The 18,236-nt window shown below is 38.9% G+C and overlaps 1 protein-coding gene across 1 annotated transcript in view; it reads right to left on the reverse strand.

The window, feature by feature from the left end:
* The window catches only part of LOC117435808 (double-stranded RNA-specific editase B2-like), a 179,058-nt gene that overhangs the window by 36,683 nt on the left and 124,139 nt on the right, over window positions 1-18,236 (reverse strand). Inside the window, exon 3 of the mRNA XM_034059249.3 lies at window positions 14,115-15,058. Coding sequence (XP_033915140.3) covers window positions 14,115-15,058 — 944 coding nt within the window. The remainder of the gene's footprint in view (window positions 1-14,114; window positions 15,059-18,236) is intronic.

Consider the following 18,236-nt stretch of genomic DNA (forward strand, 5'->3'; position numbering starts at 1 on the left):
TTAAATAATAAAGACATTGTTTCAGACTGCTTTCGAGATTAGGGCGCGGTACTACAATAAAAACCAAAATGAAAAAATAAAATGTGATTCATTCAAATAGAATTATAAAGGAATTAATTTGAAGAAAACATATAGGCCTATTCATGAGACAGCCCTCACACTTATAGCAAACCATCTAGCAACATTATTTAAGAGCAAATTTATTTTAAATTGATTAATTTTCCAGTTCAACAGAAAATTGGATTTGTCAAGGCGAACACTGAAAACTGGATTTGTCAAAGAAACCACGGTCACTGAATCCACTGTATTCAATTGCTCCTTTTCCTATCTGAATATTAATTAAATTGTAATACTTATGTAACAGGCAGTGTTCTCACACACTGCTGGTAAGGATTCTGTTCCCAGTCGGTAAGATGAGATGAGGTTAAAAGGTCTATAACCATGAATGCAGACGAACCTGGCTTTGCATAATGGTTAAGACACTCGCTTGCGGTTTGCAGGGTCGCCGGTTCACACATAGCCTCCACCCTGTTAGGCTTCCACTGTGCAATTGCTATGAAGAGGTGAATAAAGGCATATCAGTGAATCAGAGATCGTTTGAACACTGATTTGCCACTTTGTAACTCCAGAGTCAGACTGACCAACCATCTGTCTGTTTGAAAAATGTAAAGAGCTTGGTATTCAGAACAAAAGTGTTCAGTATCCAGTAAATATTACAATGTAACTGCAATGCACCTGTATTCCAAAGTGCATCTGCTACCTTATGGAAAGACTTCTAAATAACCTTAGCTAAAATCAATGCTTTTGTTTTTTTATTTTCAAATGAGGGTAATACTTCATATTCAATAAGGACTGTTGAGAAACAGATTGTTTGTCATTTTCTGATTCTTAATGACCTTTACCCTTTGTTGAAAGGCTACATTAGTAAAGACTGGCTGTCACATAGATAAGGTTTATTAAATGCCGCCCTTTGTTTTCACCCAGCATTCATAATGCACTATCAGATGTTGCATTACTAATGTAAAGGACGTTTAAATGCTACATATTTGCCTTTTGCTATGGAAGTTCTCTATAATTACAGCTAAATCAATAACTATAAAACACTCAATCAAACGATAGACAGAAATACTAAAAGGAGCTAGAAAAACATCTCTGACAAACCTTTCAACTAGGAAAAGACTTTTACTAGTTTATTTTGGTAGTTCAGCTATTTAAATGACAAGGAATTATGCCCAATCATTTTAATTATGTACAAACCCCTTACATGCCCTTGATATCAAGACGAATGCATGTACTGTGTAAAAGTCTGCAACGCAATCACTGATGTCAGTAATGCAGTTATGTTCAGTGTATCAAATCGCACATTCATTTACTGCAGCACTGCACACACAGCATGGCTGACTGAGTGCAAAGCATACCCAGTGTCATGTCTGGCAGGCTGTCGCATTCGAAAGCCTTCTAGCAAGCCATACATCATGAAATATTGATACGGTTCCACTAGACTGTCACACCTGACATTTGAGTTATAGCTTAAGGTGTTCTTTTCTAATTCTAAACAGTCAACAAGGGATCAAGGGGAAATGTCATATGTGCACTATTTGGAAAGGAGCAGTGGCATGTCTGAAATTGGTGATGGTGGGACCTAGGTAACGTTATTCTGCTGACAAGTAGACATTTCCTTTTGCCCCTCACCCCCCCACACACACTTTGCCACAACATTTCAAATATTTATAATCTTAAATATTACCCACATCTTGAATATTGCAATTCTTTTAGCTTTTCACATTTCAATGATTTTTTTTTATTATTTGCATTGACCAAAGTAAATTATGAAATTGTTTCAGACCGCAAAAGATAGCATAGCAAAAATCAATAATTGGATTTTAAGGGACTTCAAATGGCTTGAATGCACACTTTCTTCCCCCCACCCCTCACAGAAGTAACAGTGTATACTTTCTAGTACAATTGCATGTTTATGAGTAGCTCTCTCTTTTTTTGGAATGCTATTTTACAACACTAGCCTGTAATTTAATGCATTTTGCTAATACTAATGAATTTGTTTTTCTTACTGCCTGAAAGTCTTGTTCTATGAGAAAAATGTATGCTCCTTGTGGTGATTCATGACCACAGTAAGACCATATCTTGTTGCCACAAACCTGATTTATCATGCTATAGACTTTGTGGTATAGATCTTATAGTAAAACCTCTTAGGCTAGAACCACTACGGACTATTTAAGATGAAACTCACTATACGAGATTTATCTAACATGTTGTTATCATATAAGGGATGCTCGGAGGACAGTTGTTAATATTAGTTCAATTGTAAAAATGGTAGGAAGGTTTGAATTACAACAATTTGTAGGCATTTAAGTCACAGTGTCAATGTGCTCTTAATTTGACCACTGATAAGGCGATAATGTAACTGAATGTCTCAGACATTCTGTGCAATTTATATGACATGCATCAAGCATTTTACGTTTTTCACAGTATGTTTAATTCATGCATTGCTGTATTAAATGCTATTTTAACCTAAAGGTTTGGCTGGGGTTAGCATGTTTATTTTATTATGATTGTCAGAGGAAAACTATACACTGATAAACCTTTCAGACTAAATATATATATATATATATATATATATATATATATATATATATATATATATATATATATATATTCTGGATGCTATTAGGGGAAATGTTGGGGATATTTAGAAGTTCAGTTCAGACCACAGAATATAGACCTGCACTGAATCCTCCAATGAGAAAGAGAGAGGTCAAGAAAATGTTCTTAGGCCTCATTACAAGACATCAGTCTTGGCTATAAAATGCTGTTCTCAATGAAGCGCCATAAGGCTGGGGGAGACAACAATGGATGCAGTTAATTGAATTCTAATTTCATAGTGATTTCAGTGCCCAAGCAATAAACGTTTCTTGCAGCCCAATAAAACCTGAGGTGTTTCCAATTACTTTGGGATCTCTGCTGTGATTATAGTTTTACTCAAAATAATTAAAACAGGCCTTCTATTTTTTAATTTTATTTTTAGTTATTATTCAAACTACAGGGATATGTTGAAGGGAAGGCAACAGGCATACCAGCATTGATTGACAAACAGCTAATAGAAATAGTAAAAACGGCTTACTGTGTTAAAAGTGCTTCCATCTTATTGATGTAGGTTTCCATCTATTGAAGAAACATGCCTATAAGCACTGTGTTGCTGGCTTGAAAGCTATATGCTGGTGGGCTATGCATCACTGAATTTAACCTAAAAACCCTGTAGATGAATTGGATGATACATCTGTCTTATCTGTTCCATGTGGCCCAGGGATAGTGTAGGGGATACGGGCTCTCACTCTGGATGTTTCATTACAAGTGTCCCTGGATATAGATGGCTACTATTCCAGTGTAAACAAATATTTGTTCCCACCAGTGAACATTTGTAATCCCTTACATGCATGTTTCTGATGTATCCTATTTGTATGTAAATGATGCATGTGTAATGCTAGTAAATGTGAGCAGGCTGTTATCATGTAGTATTATTGTAGGTGAGACTGGACCTGTCAGAGGGGACTGGCTTGTACAAGTTTAGGGTTAGGGTTAGGAAAATACATAGTGTAACACAGCAGGGAGGGGGTTAAAATCCTCCCTGCGTAAGACATGTGTGCAGGCACATTTTTCTTAGTTTGTTTTATTGTTTAATTAGTTTTGTTAATTGTTTTATTACTAATTGTCCCCTGCACCTGGTAGTTATTGTTAAATTAGAACCAGGTGCAGGGTATTTAAGGAGTGCAGTCAGTTGGCTCAGGGCTGCTGACGTGTGTAGAAGCCCGACTGTGCGTGCGTGCGTGCGTGCGTGCGTGCGTGCGTGCGTGCGTGCGTGCGCGCATAAAAGAAAAGGTAGTGTAAAGCCTTTTGGTGTGATCTGCATGAAAACAGTGTGTGTTGTTTTGTTTATTTTGCAACCGGTAAACAGCTTAGCTGTCCTGTTTTAGTTTAGGTTCCTGATTTATGTTTAGTTAGCACTCAAAAAGAGCTGGGTGTTTATTTTTGGCTTTTGTTTTATTTGTGTGTATTTGTTTATTTAAAAAATAGCGTGTCAACGAAGTAAAAATCAAGTTCCTGTGTCCTGGGTCTGTTCTTAAAGGTGCAACAAACCACGGAGTGGTGACGTTCTGTTACACGTGGTGGCAGCGTGTGAGGGCGCACCTATAACCCAGGAAAAGATTTTAAGGAATTGATCGACAGGATCAATAAAAACACTGCTGCTCAGAAAGAGCAGAATGAGAGATGGGATAGAGAGCTGGGGTTGGCCCTGTTGAAGATACAGGAGCGGGAGCCGACCGAAAAGTGGGAGCAGGCGGGAGATGCAGCGCTGTCTCCTGAGCCAGAGGGGGTGGAGCTGCCATCCCGGGAACCAGAGGGGGTAGAGCGGCCACCCCGAGAACCAGAGGAGGTGAGGGAGGTACCTCCACCACAGCCCCGACCACCACCCCTGGAAACCAGTCCGGTGCTGCCAGGTACGGTCCCTTACCCTTTGCTCCTGGACACCCTGCTGGTCTGCCTAGACCTCCCGGCGCTAGACCTGGAACCCAGGAGCCTATACCAGCAGCCACAGTTCTACACCTGGTTCCCCACTCCGCTCTCCCCAATCACCCAGATGTCGCTGGGCTGCTGCCAGACGTCGCTGACGCTGCCCCTATTCGCTGCTTCGCTTCCACTGGGTGATCGTACATCACTACGCCGGTCCCCAGGTGAAGACCTCTGCCCGCTGCTGTAGTCTCCGGTGTTCCGGCTGTCGCTGCAGTCGGCCCTGTCATCCCAGTGGGGTCCCGTGTCGCCGGGTCGCGGTCATTCCCTTGCAGCGCCGGAGGGACCGACCCACCCTCAAGCCCGCCCGTGGAAGAGGGCGAAGAGGGTGGGTGGTCTTTTAAGGGTGGAGGGCGGCGGGCGTCTAATGGCCGGTGTCTTGAAAAGACAAGGGGGGGGGGGGGGGAAGTGTAACACAGCAGGGAGGGGGTTAAAATCCGTAAGACATGTGTGCAGGCACATTTTTCTTAGTTTGTTTTATTGTTTAATTAGTTTTGTTAATTGTTTTATTATTAATCATACCCTGTACCTAGTAGTTATTGTTAAATTAGAACCAGGTGCAGGGTATTTAAGGAGTGCAGTCAGTTGGCTCAGGGCTGCTGACTTGTGTAGAAGCCCGACTGTGCTGGTGTGTGCGTACAGCCGTATGCATAAAGGAAAAGGTTGTGTAAAGCCTTTTGGTGTGATCTGCGTGAAAACAGTGTGTATTTTGTTTATTTTGCAACTGGTAAACAGCTTAGCTGTCCTGTTTTAGTTTAGGTTCCTGATTTATGTTTAGTTAGCGCTCAAAAACAGCTAGGTGTTTATTTTTGGCTTTTGTTTTGTTTGTGTATATTTGCTTATTAAAAAAACAGCATGTCAGCGAAGTAAAAATCAAGTTCCTGTGTCCTGGGTCTGTTCTTAAAGGGGCAATGAACCACGGAGTGGTGAGGTTCTGTTACAATAGACAAAGAAAGATTACTTTGTTACAAAAAAATAAGGGGGTACAAATAGCTGGATGGGGAACCAATATTCCCAAACATTGGTTCCTAGGGCGATTTAATATTCGTTCCTGGGAGAACAAATATTCAGGGGGAACATATATTCTCTGACACTGACACTACACTGAAAAAGTATTTGAGTGTTTTTGTTTGTTTGTTTGTTGTTAGTAATTGTCTTTTGTTTTGTAAATCACAAGACGACTAACACGTATCCGGAACTGTTGCCTTGGGCCAGCACAAAGCCAGAACAGCACTTCACCACTGTCACAAAATAAACTGTATCACCCACCACGAGCACTACAGCACGCACCCAGGACTGGTGACCGTGTTTTGTACATTGTGGGAGAGATACGTGTATTTATTTGGGACTGTAACCCGTTGATTTATTCCAGTGCATTACACATTGTTGTGTATTGCCTGGAGTTATTGTTTGGTCACCAGACCAGGATTATAATCATTAAAAACCTGTTTCCCACTGGATTACAATTCTCTGTTTGTTCATTGCGCACTGCATCACTTCTACACCTGTACACATTCCGCCATTTTGCCACAGCCCTTCATAATTAAGCTTCATTGTTGTTGGCAACACTTTTGTTGGTATTATAAGGTTGAGCAAACTTCACTAGACAAATGTGACACAAGACTTTCATGTCAGCTGTACAGCAGCTTATGAAAATGATATACTAGCTGTGTGAAAGCAAGACTAGACATCAGTTAAGTGCCTTTAATATGCGTCATTAAAAATAGTGAATTTGACATGCTCTGTTTTGAATGTGGTATTGTAGCAGTGCATTGTGTCAATCACTTTGCCCTCCAATGGGTTCATTCTTTAGGGAACAGCAAGGCATGTTCATCATTAGCTACCAGCGCCTCCCAACCTCAGTGCCTATTGGTTTCCATCTAATTGGCCTGCAATAACAACTTGACACAAGAAAGGCGACACACTGACAAAAGATATAACATTAAATAATTAATTATTTCTTAGCACAGTAAGTAAAAATTATTTTTTTATAGAACTCTATTTTACAGTGGCTATGTTGAACTTCTCCTTTCAGAGAAAAAGATGCTCAGTCTTAGAGAACATCTGGAACAGGTGGGTATCCACAAGGACATGTCAGAAGCTGTTTTGGGGGATTACATTGTGGGGGTTTACAGTTGCGGAGTAGCATATTCTCAGTGGCCCTTTTACAAATATCTTAAAAGGTCCTTCCTAGTTATAAAGCTGAGAACTGAATAATTTCTGTTACTGTTTAGCAGGGTCTGTTTCACATGTTTTCTCCACTAAACTACAATCTCCTTCTCTTGTTTTTCCAGTGCAGGTACAAAAAAGGACTAAGAGGCCCACTATAAGCAAGTATTACACTTGAGTTCTACCCCAGACGTTTTCTTCAGCTCCACAGTCATGAAACATGCAGCACATCCAACTTTGCTCCATAGTCAGTAGTAGCTCCAACCTATCTGCAATGATTTATTCAGTATATTCAATTATTTCTATTCATTCTTAATTGCCTTTTATTTTTATGAAATATGGAATATGGTTTGGGTTTTAACTTGTTTTAAGATTGAACAGTATGTTACTGTAAAATAACACCAACATAGACACAGTAAGACCCAATATAACAGATAGCAGTTTCCAGTTAATTCCCACCCTTCAGTTTAAGTTATATTCAGGCTGTCTATGAATCTGCAAATCTCAGAAATAGTGATAATAATACCACAAGAGGGAGCTCATGGTTGAATAAGAGGTTGAGGCTGGGACTGGGACTGATTTTCAAAAGCCAACTAATCCATCTTTTATGTTCAGGTTTCTTTCATCTCATTACTAGCCCTTAAGAAAGTCTCCGACGTGGACTTTCTATCTCCTACATAGGACTTTTTAGCTCCTATGTATAACTTTTTAACTCCTATGTATGACTTTCTACGTAATATAAAGTCCTACGTATGAGATATAAAGTCCTATGTAGAAGATACATTTTTTTAAATTGGCACCAGGATGCTTCTGTGCAATAGTCGGAACAGTCCTGATTTCCTAGCAAATCTCCCACATCCTGATGCAGAGGAAGAAATTCCTGATATTTATCCTTGGAAATTCTTCACAGCTCTAGGGCCCGTTCTGTTTTTTTTTTCTTCCTTTAGCGGCTGCTGACCCTCATGCCATTTAACAGTGACTGGAGTAAAACATATTCATTTATTCTGCGCAGTAGAGTTAGTGAAAACTTTTTAAACTCATGATGGTCATGTGGTGTTTTGTTGAGAGAGGGGTAAGTCTATTACTTATATGATAATGAGTGTTTGCGTGTATGTGTGTTTTAATGCATATGACCCAACTCCCCACCCCAGGACGAGTGTCCAATAGTTTCCAAATGTTGGCAAGTATGTGTTGGTGGTATACTGTATGAAGCCTTGAACGTGATGGGATTCCATTTGAGAAATGCATGCTCATAATAATACATAATAAACACCTAAGATTACAAAATAGGCAATGCTTATTCCTGATGTCTTTAATTTGGGAATGGGCTCAAATTAGAAGTCAGAAAGTGACAGATTTTTTTTTGGCAGATTTGGATTAAGACTAAAAACACATCAAAGTCTGAAACCTGCTGCCTTAAACCCTCATGCAAAACGGTCTCGTAATGACTCAGGGCAACAAAAGAACACACAATCTGCGATGTCATCAGCTGGTTGTGGGTTTTTGTGCAGTGTGTGCTTGTGTCTGCTACATGGTTCTAGATAGAAGCTGTTGATTGTTTCTTGATGCAATGTTAAGGGTAGGACAACACACAATTTGACACCTCAGAGGAATTTCAAGAAGAGAATATCATAATCTCTAGGACAGACCCCAGACATACCTGTTATCCTCAGTTGTACAAATGCATATTTCTGTTATGCTCAGTGGCACAGAGGCACATTTCTGTTATCCTCAGTGGCACAGAGGCACATTTCCAGAAGGGGGTATATGGACTGTTTTCTGGTGGCACTAGGTTATTCCAGTGCTCATTTGTGTAAATTATTTCTTGGGCTGGCCTTTCTAGAATAAAATATGTGCGTAGACATACTGTATCTTGCAGTAAGGTCATTGAAAGGGCAGGACTGGGGGTCTTCTCTAGTCTTATTCCCCCTTATTCAGAGGGGGAACTGGAACCGCTGTTATGGTTTATAATGACCGATTTGGTACTTGAGCATCTATGAAATTGTAATGAACTTGATTATCTTTTAAATGAAGTGTGAGCTTTTTTATTGATATGCCGTTAGAGCAGAAGAATGAGCCGGAGCAGAGATGGGAAGTTAGTGCAGGAACAGACGCCATGAATTAACTGCTCCCAAACTAACAGCACAGCTTGTCTCAGGATGAACTTAGCACTTAGAAATGTTTGACCTGATGTGCCAGTTGGCTATTTAAATCGGACTTATTTAACTGCTTTTTCTACTGATCATGTCATTTGAAAACTGATGCAGGCAGCAGAATAAATTTGATATCCTTATAGGTCAGATTTTGCATAAGTACGAGACATATCCTTACAGTACTAACCTTTACCCTGTAGAAATTGCAGCAATGAAACACAAGGCTTCCATTTACAGATAACAACAACCGCACATGTTTTCATCAGCGCAAAGGGACACTGACACTGCCAACTGTAAACTGTAGACTGCCAACATATTCAATTACAGGTTTGTTTTAATGTTTCCAAAAAAGATCATTATAGATTGTTGAATGCTGATGCTTTTCTGAGAACCAGAAATGAATATGTTTCTGGTCAATAACGATTAACAAAGATAAATATGTATTTTTCCTTTTCATGTACTAAAATGTATTTTCAAAGCACGAGAATGACAGAACAAGGTGCACTGACGGTCAGTGTGTTAAATGTTCCATTGAAAGTGGCCACTTGTCTGTCCATCCATCTGTCAGTCCAATGTCACTCTGTAACGGGTGAACACGATAGCTGCCTTCATTTTGCATCACTCTTCATCAAACCTTTGTTATACACCTCGTCTCCTATAGGTGTTTGGGATCGCATTTGGCTATAATCCGATACATTTGAGAAATACTGTAGATATTTTTAATCTGTACATTCACTCTTTCACTTTTTTACCATCAGCAGTCCAAATGCATTACATCATTACTTTATGCTGTATCAGCCTAATGCACGTGCACAGAACATAGAAGTTACTAAAATTAGGTTAGGTTCTACAGCAAAACTTATTGTCTGTTATACACATAGCAACGTCAGCCTTTTGTCCTTGAGAATGCCCAACATGATTGCAACGCAATAATAACAGCTGGGTGTGCAAACTAATGACTGGATTAACCCTTTTGCTCTGGCAAACATTCAATCTGTTTGAGGTCTGACTGACATAATGTGACTTTCGGCTCATGTATCAGGACAAATATCCTCTGAAAGGATACCGTATTATACCTTTCTAAACAGCATAGAGTCTGAAGATTGTCAAAAGAATAATGTTTTCACTCTATGATGAATGATGATGTAATGGTGACGTTAGACGGCCATTTTTAAACAACCAATGGTTGCTTACCAAATGACTGACATCTCCAAAGGCTCCAACAACCAATCAGGGATGGTTTTATATACTTTCAAAACTAAAGTTAGATAGACAGAAAGCTAGATGAGTGAGCTTCTAGCTTACCAAAAAATCATACTAAATTGTCCAAAATGTTTATAAACCCAAAAATAAATTTACAAAATATTAACTGAAGTGAAATATTCATGGATGACTCTCCAATCAAAATGCATTTCACTAAAGCCCCAGGCCAATAGAAATACCTTTTATTATGAGGTGCAGCACTTCAGAATCTTGGTTTCTGTTTTGATTACTGTATATACCATTTTAATTTTTAAAATGTTAAAGCATAGCATTACTGGAGAGCATACTAAATTGCTTTACATAACCAAAAATGCTTACCGATCCTAAAGAATTATTTATTTATTTTTTACAGAAAATGTTGATGAGTTGACAGATCTATCTGATGGCGAACTTCTTCATATTACGCACCCGTCAAACAATTTGGTGTAAAATGAAAACCAGACACGGTATTTATACAATTATTTCTGGTCCTACTTCCTGAGAGTTGTGGCTACCATTGACACTGTTACAGTTTTTAGGTAGGAGATCAGTACATTACACTTATGGTGAAATTTCTTTTTTTGTGATCAAATTTTTATTTGAAAATGAGAACTACAAAACAGTAATTCAAAACAACAAAACATTCCCATTTTCCCATTGAGATGAAGAACGCTATATGTGCAATTTTAGCAGAGATTGTCTTAATCTGTGAATCTGGTTCTGGATACTTTAATTGCCAATAGGCCTCAAAGGCGCTCTCAGAACCATGGATAACCTTCAACTATATCTGGTACACCACAGTGTAACCATTTACCTGTCCCCCTGCAGACTCTGCCTCTAATGGATGTAAGGAAAATGACACATAGGGCTCTATTAAAAAAAAAAACAACAACTTTAAAGAATGTTTTGGTTAGGACCGTTTTATTATTATTCCAGTAAAGCTGGCTGTACACGAAACCTTCAATTGTCTGAGAGAGGGTTAGTTAGGTTATCCTCATCTTTTAAAGCACTCTTTAACCTGAAGGAATGTTTATAAACACGCCTTAAAACATTCTTTTAAAAGTTTTGTGAATAGGACCTATAGAGCAAACGTGGTATTTATCCCCATCAACAGGGGGACAGGCTAATGTACTGAAAGGTTAGACATAGTTCTGAGAGCTATACTGAGGGTGCAGGGGTTCTAAACAAAGATACAAAATAAATCTAAACCAAAGAACACTGTACATAACAGCTCATTCAGTGGGCTCTTTAAACATCACTCGAAAGTGTTGCTCTAAAAAAAACTCCCCAGACCCAAATACCTGTCTCTTAATAGCAGTGAAGCCTTGAATATGATATGAACTACCATTTGGAAAAGCACATAATGATGGTACAAAGCACTGTGATTGGCTATGTACTGCACTAGCAATGAAGGTGTTAAAACAATCTCCCAAACTCATTATGTGCTTTTCACACCTATTCATTCTAAACGTTCTAAATGTACATCTATTTGAATGTCTGTGACCCTCGATTACTAATTTGTTATAGCAATATTAATTAATGGTTTTGCTTCATGGCAGGTGAAATGCTGTTTATATTGAGTGAGACAGATTAGTAGGAGTCGAAGATTAGAAAAACAATCTGTAAACTGGTCTCTGGCAGCTAGGGGTCACCTTGATGTATCTCAAATGATTTTTAATTCTCATCTCATGTAAGAAAATTGCATTGCTAAATGACTCCGATAATACAATATTTTAATCACTGTGTGGTGAATGCAATGTTATGTAGCAGATGGAGGGGGGCTCTCTGAATTTGACGTGAAACGAGACGTTTCCTCCCGGTCGGCCTGTCTTGAGTGAACAGTTTCTTTTAACAAACTGTAAACCTCAGAGTTTGTCACTGTTTTAGGTCACTGTTCTTCAAGCACACTGTAAAATGCACTTGTTTACTCAAGTGGTTCTATGTTTATTTTCTTCTGGCAAATCATTCGAGTGCTCGGGTACTCAAAGGCTCGTCCAAGGACAGGCAGAGTGAAATCTTGTTTATTGGCTTTGTTTTTGTAATTAAGCTGACATAACACACTGCAACACATAAAACTACTCAGCTTATGTACAGAGGACAAGCAATAAACAAAATCAAGCAATGCCAGTGGGACAGGGAGGAAGAGTGACTGACATTCTGAACTCTCGCTCAACTCATGAGTTCTTTCCAGTGCTTCTATAATCTCTTGCTTTCCTCTTTGTAACAGTTAGTTGCATTCACATGGCTTTTTTCCACGGCTGTTCTTCATTCTTTTTGTCTTGTGTCGGAACATCTTAAAATACTAACATTTAAAATAGCTGTCCACCACCTGCTGGACCTTCTACAATATGTATATCTGCTTTGTAATGTTAATGTGCAATTTACTTCCATTAATTTTTCATTTTATTGGTAGGTTGCTTATTATTATGTATTTGTTTCAATAGGCTAATCATTTCCAAAAATGTTTGCTTGCTTGTGTTTGATCATCTCAATGTTTTTCAGCAGGGATGGGCATGTGTGCAGCGTGGCATGAAGTCATGTTGAGGAGTCCATTTCTCATTTAAAAGTAGAAGAGTATTTCAGGTGTCCTTGTGCATATATGCCTGGAGCAACTCATAGTGGCATGGTGTTTCCCCCTGGAAAATATGAATTCCTGTGCCAGGATTCATCATTATGGGTCTCTGGCTGTCGTCTTTCTTTCATTTCTCTCTGAAGGTGCCCTTCCCTTTCAGGCTGATTTTCCCCTCTCTCTCCAAATCTCTTAAGACAGTATCTCTGGGATGTTCTTGCTTGAACCCTTTTAAACAGTTTCCAAGGTTATTGTACTACAGCATGCCAGCTTATAACAGGTGTAGTTTATTCAAGTATTTATTTTCACACTTCACATTAGACACATTCAATATGTAATAAATACATATAACCTGGTTTTCTATTAGGTCTCACAGGAAGAAGATAAATCAGCATGGATCAACCAGATCTATTCACAAGACAATCCAATATCTACTAGGTACAATCAGATTCTTTCATGGGCTTAAAGCTCTCCACTCACACCAATGAGCACTTTACATCTCAGAACAGGGAAACATGAGAATTACCTGGGGCCACTTCACCCATTTTTTGCAACTTCCCTGTTTTTCAGCTGTCATAAACTTGTCATTGACTTGTACAGTATGTTATTGTCATTACAATAATATATTTAGGAATATATTATTGTAAAAAGTGTTACTCCCTTCATCAGTAAGAGATTCTTTGTGTATTTCTTTGTGTTTTTTTTATATCCAACATGCTTTCATATTAAATCAGTTGTTCATAGGTGTCCAGATTACACACATAAATAGGCCATAAATATAATGAAAATTACAATATATTGGCAATTACACCTCTAAAAACACACAAGTAATCTAATTAAAAAGCAACTGTGTTTTCTCTGGTGTTAGAAGCCCAAGAACGAACAATTTTCTTCTTTCTGGGCAGCAGTGTGGAGTAGTGGTTAGGGCTCTGGACTCTTGACCAGAGGGTCATGGGTTCAATCCCCGGTGGGGACACTGCTGCTGTACCCTTGAGCAAGGTACTTTACCTAGATTGCTCCAGTAAAAACCCAACTGTATGAATGGGTAATTGTATGTAAAAATAATGTGATATCTTATAAGTCGCCCTGGATAAGGGCGTCTGCTAAGAAATAAATTATAAATAAATCAACATGCTTTCCAGCTGAACAGATTTTGTTTACACGCAGCTCTGGCTTTCCAACAAACACAAACATTTGCGTGTTTTGCTAAAATTAGCCACACGTTTATATCTAAAGTAAATGTTTCCCCCCCCCCCCCCCTCACTCCCTTCCCTTACTCCTCCCAAGTAATTATAAATTGGACCCTGTACCCTGCTTAACTCTGTGGTGCCGCTGTATTATTTTATATACAACACAAAGAGTGCAGAGCCTGCCAATAGCTAGCTGGTTATGCTCACCTGTGGTAAATGAGGGCATCTATTCCTGCTGGGCGTATGGCTGGTTTTCCCCTCAGGTGCCAACCTGATGTTAAAGAGGGCTTGTAGAGCCGTTTGTGCTGCCTGGGCCTTTGCCAGCTTTTTACTGCGTCCAGAGCCTTCAAATGTTCCCCCATCAACCCTCACTGCCATTACAAAACTCTTGATGTGTTGCCTCTCCACAGCCTCCGAGAGGCAAATGTACCTCAGCCCTGGTCGCAGCTCATTTAGCAGCACCACTGGGTTCTTATCGCACTCTGCTGGGGCTGCCATCTTGTGCTTGTTTTGTTTGGCTTGGACCATTAAGTCCAACGTGTGGCGGAGTAATCTCCCATGTCGATAAGCACTGGAGATCAATTCATTTTCTGTGGGCCTGTAGCACGGGTAATTGTTGCTGTGTGCAGACGACTCAAACTCTTTGAACAGAGTGTCTGGGAAGTCGGCGTGGTCAGATGTAAAGTCTGTTGAGGGGTTGCTGAGGTTTCCCATTGCAAAGTGGGCCTGAGAAGCGTTGGGAAACTGTACAAAAGACTTGAGGGCCAGCTCAGCGGCCTTCATTTTTGCCTTCTTTTTTGTAGGCCCCATGCCTTCAAAGGTGAGTCCGTTTACCTCCACGGAGATGGAAAAAACAGGGGCGTGTACAGGTCCAGTCTGGGAGACCATTTTGTACTGTAAGCCCGGTTTTAGCTCATTGAGTTGAACCAGGGCATTCTTTGGTATGACTGACCAGGAGAGTTTCTTACAGATCAGCTGCAGTTTGCAGAGGTGTCCGTTGTTTCCTTCAAGAGGCCTTTTCCTTTTTAGACCTGAAGTCCCGCCCCTGGATATATCTGTGCAACAAAATGGCTGCCGGTCCCCGGTAACAATGGAACATTCCTCCAGATTGCCTACATTCCGATTCTCCTTCACTTCTGCACTGCTGGTACCTGTTTGACAAAAACACAAAGATAAAATGCAAAAAGAAACACACACAACATTATGCGCTAAATTTATTATTTAGAATTTAAAGATATTACTGCATATTGGTGTTGCAAGGAAACATTTTAATGTTTCTTTTAAAAAATAAAGTCAAATCCAAGTTTGAACTTTACTCCAAGTAGGCAAAAGTATAATATATATATATAAAAGAAAGGCATTTATTTCCGTCTAATAATACATCCGGATCACTAAATATAATGTCTTAGAGCTTTCAAAGACTTTCCTACACTTACATCGGACTCAGACCTTTCACATTCCCTGTACAAATCCCCCCCAAAAAATGAATTACAGCTTAAACGATTCTGTAATCTTTGATGAAACTGGCTTTGATTAAAAGCAGTGTGTTTTCTTGTTTTGAGCACAAAACCCCAATCCCCTTATAATTGAAGGATAGTGTACAGTGTTAAAGGTTCCTGGAACAGAAAGCTGACTGAAACCTTTTCATTCTTCGATGAAATCCTGGAAGCTTTGATAGTGTCTCTAATGCAGCCAAATGCAAAACTGTACTTTTAGACCACATTGTTTTGTCAGATGGCTGTGTAATTTTGAATATATTATCTTTAGATTACCTGTACTGTAGAATGTAGAAAACCTGTATGGGCACTGTGTCATACATTTTACAGTAGCTGACACTTCCAAAATCATTAGTCTTAAACAGGTCCTTTGACAAAACAAAACACAATGCATGTACATACAAAAAAAAAATCAAGAGTTTAGCGGATTATAGCCAAATTGAATCTAAAACACCTGTAAGAGGTGTTTGGTGAAAACTGGTGCAAAATGAAGACAGGTATTGTGCTTGTCGACTGACAGAAGGAGGGACTGACAAGACAGACAAGATCAGCACATAAGGGATCCACAGTGTTTTGAAAGAGGACCCTAAAAATGAACTAATAAATTTAAATTCTGTATGACAATGACATTTTAAGAATGAAAATACATATTGTATTCAAAATGAGAAACCAGGTTGATTCTGTTCTGTGTTTACTACAGATCTACAACTCCAGGGCACATAAAGTATACAAGGAGCTTATAGTCTTTCAGTATCTGCAGTTGAGGCCTGTAGTTAAAGCTTTTATGTGTGTTTTGGTATGTTCTTGTTTTAGGGCCCTGGTTTTTAATTAAAAATAAATAAATATTATATATATATATATATATATATATGTGTGTGTGTGTTTTGTTTTTGCCCCTTCCGCTGACTTAAAAAATCATCAAAGGGATGAGGTCGGGCACATGCCTTTGAGCTTTAAAATTACCAAATGGACACGAGGCAACTTCATGGGCTTAAAGCAGTTTTTTAAAATTTTTTAATTTATTATTTCTTAAGATTCATTCATGAGATTTTGGTAAAGGAAATATTTGAATACGTAAAGCTTTATTCCAGGAGTATAATGTATTTTGCCCTAAAAGGGGAACGACTACAGGAGCCTGAGGAAAGCGTATCAGTTTATGTACAGAAGTGCTGCAGATATGCGTTCAGTTTGTGTGGAGGTCGTCCTGGGGCCGAGGATGTTCCTTATTTTCACTGTACAAATTGATACGCTGTCTTGTGACTGCTATGCTGTAGTTCTCACCTTTTTATTGAAGCGGAACCTCTGAAGGGAAATCAATTGGGCAAACAAAAGAAGAATTATGAAAAACAGCCAACATTGCTGAAACTCCTTCAGGTGTATCCAAGTAAAAAAAAAAGGTTTAAAAAATGTTTTGAAAAAAAGATTCTGCAAGATAAACTTCATAAACTTCCTAAAGCAGTACTGCTTCCTAAATCAGGATTCCTCTGATTAAATAAAATCACTAAATCATTCTTATACAGCATTGAACATTTTAATATTTAATACACATGCTTAAGGCATCTTGATATTCGTATTTAGCTGTCAAAAGTAATTTCATTTGAATGGCTTTAAAAATCCCATCCATTATTTACGGTTGTCTAAACTTGTAAAGTTATCACATAACAGAATAGTTACTGCATCCTTCCCATGGCTGAATCTATGGGTTTTATTCAATTGATCTAAACATTGGCAGATACATTGTTTGAGTATGGAGGTTATGGAAAAAAAAAAAAAAAAACGCTATAATAGTGCAAGTGAGTCTCTTCATTTTTTTGTGTTCATAGAAATTGTGTAAAAACAGCAAGGAGGTAATTAAATAATGACATGGTTTTTACCCTAACCCTCCACTTAGATCACATGAATACACCCCTACATCTCTACAGTACACAATGTTATAGGAATTCCAAAAAAGCAGACAATCAAAAAAAAATAATGTATACAGGTCATATTCTTTTAGTTTAGTACTGACCTAGGCAAGTCATTGCCGTAAAAGAAACATAATGGCATTTCTGAGTATTGGTAACTGTCAGTGAGTTCACCTCCTCCCACTGACAGAGGTAAAACCCTGGCTCAGAACAGTTTGTTCTGTCTAGGTATCAAAGGCCAGCTGACTGGCAGAGCAGTTAGCACTGACGTCTTGAAATTGGGAGGTGTTCTGTTTTAATTCCCAGCTGGGGCTGACTCAGCCTAGCTCTGAGGCCGGTATGAGAATAAGAGGCAGTTTAGCTGACAATCTGGAGGAAAGGTAAATCCAGCTTGGTTAGAACAGAATACTGCAATTGGGAAGGGAGGGTGTGCCAATCATTGACAATGTTTTTTTTCTGGAGATGAGATTGGGGCTCAGCTGTAATAAGAATAGCCTAACAAGGCAGTCTTCCTCAGGTAACCTTAGCTGCTTTCAACATCTGCAGCCTGCAGTTCAGAGATGTGTTCTATAGTGCACTATCTGCACCATTATCTTAAAGAATTAATACATACATATATATATATACACACACACACACACACAAACATACACACATACACACACTCTGTAAATATAAAACCTTTAGAAGGACTAGTATATAGAAGGTTGACATGATCTTTTCCCGCCTCCACTAAAATGTCTACTCAAAACAGAAAGCAACTGTATGTATATGACTTTCAACAAAGAAATGAGTGAGCCTGGAGTATTCCATGATAAAGGATATCGAGATGAGAAGCTGTTTACAGGATGCACTCTGCAACTCCAGGCTTGTCATTTCAAACACTTGCTGTTCAGTACACTGAATATTTTGCCTTGTGATAATACAAG

The sequence above is a fragment of the Acipenser ruthenus genome, chromosome 3, assembly GCF_902713425.1.
Source record: "Acipenser ruthenus chromosome 3, fAciRut3.2 maternal haplotype, whole genome shotgun sequence".
Taxonomy (NCBI): domain Eukaryota; kingdom Metazoa; phylum Chordata; class Actinopteri; order Acipenseriformes; family Acipenseridae; genus Acipenser; species Acipenser ruthenus.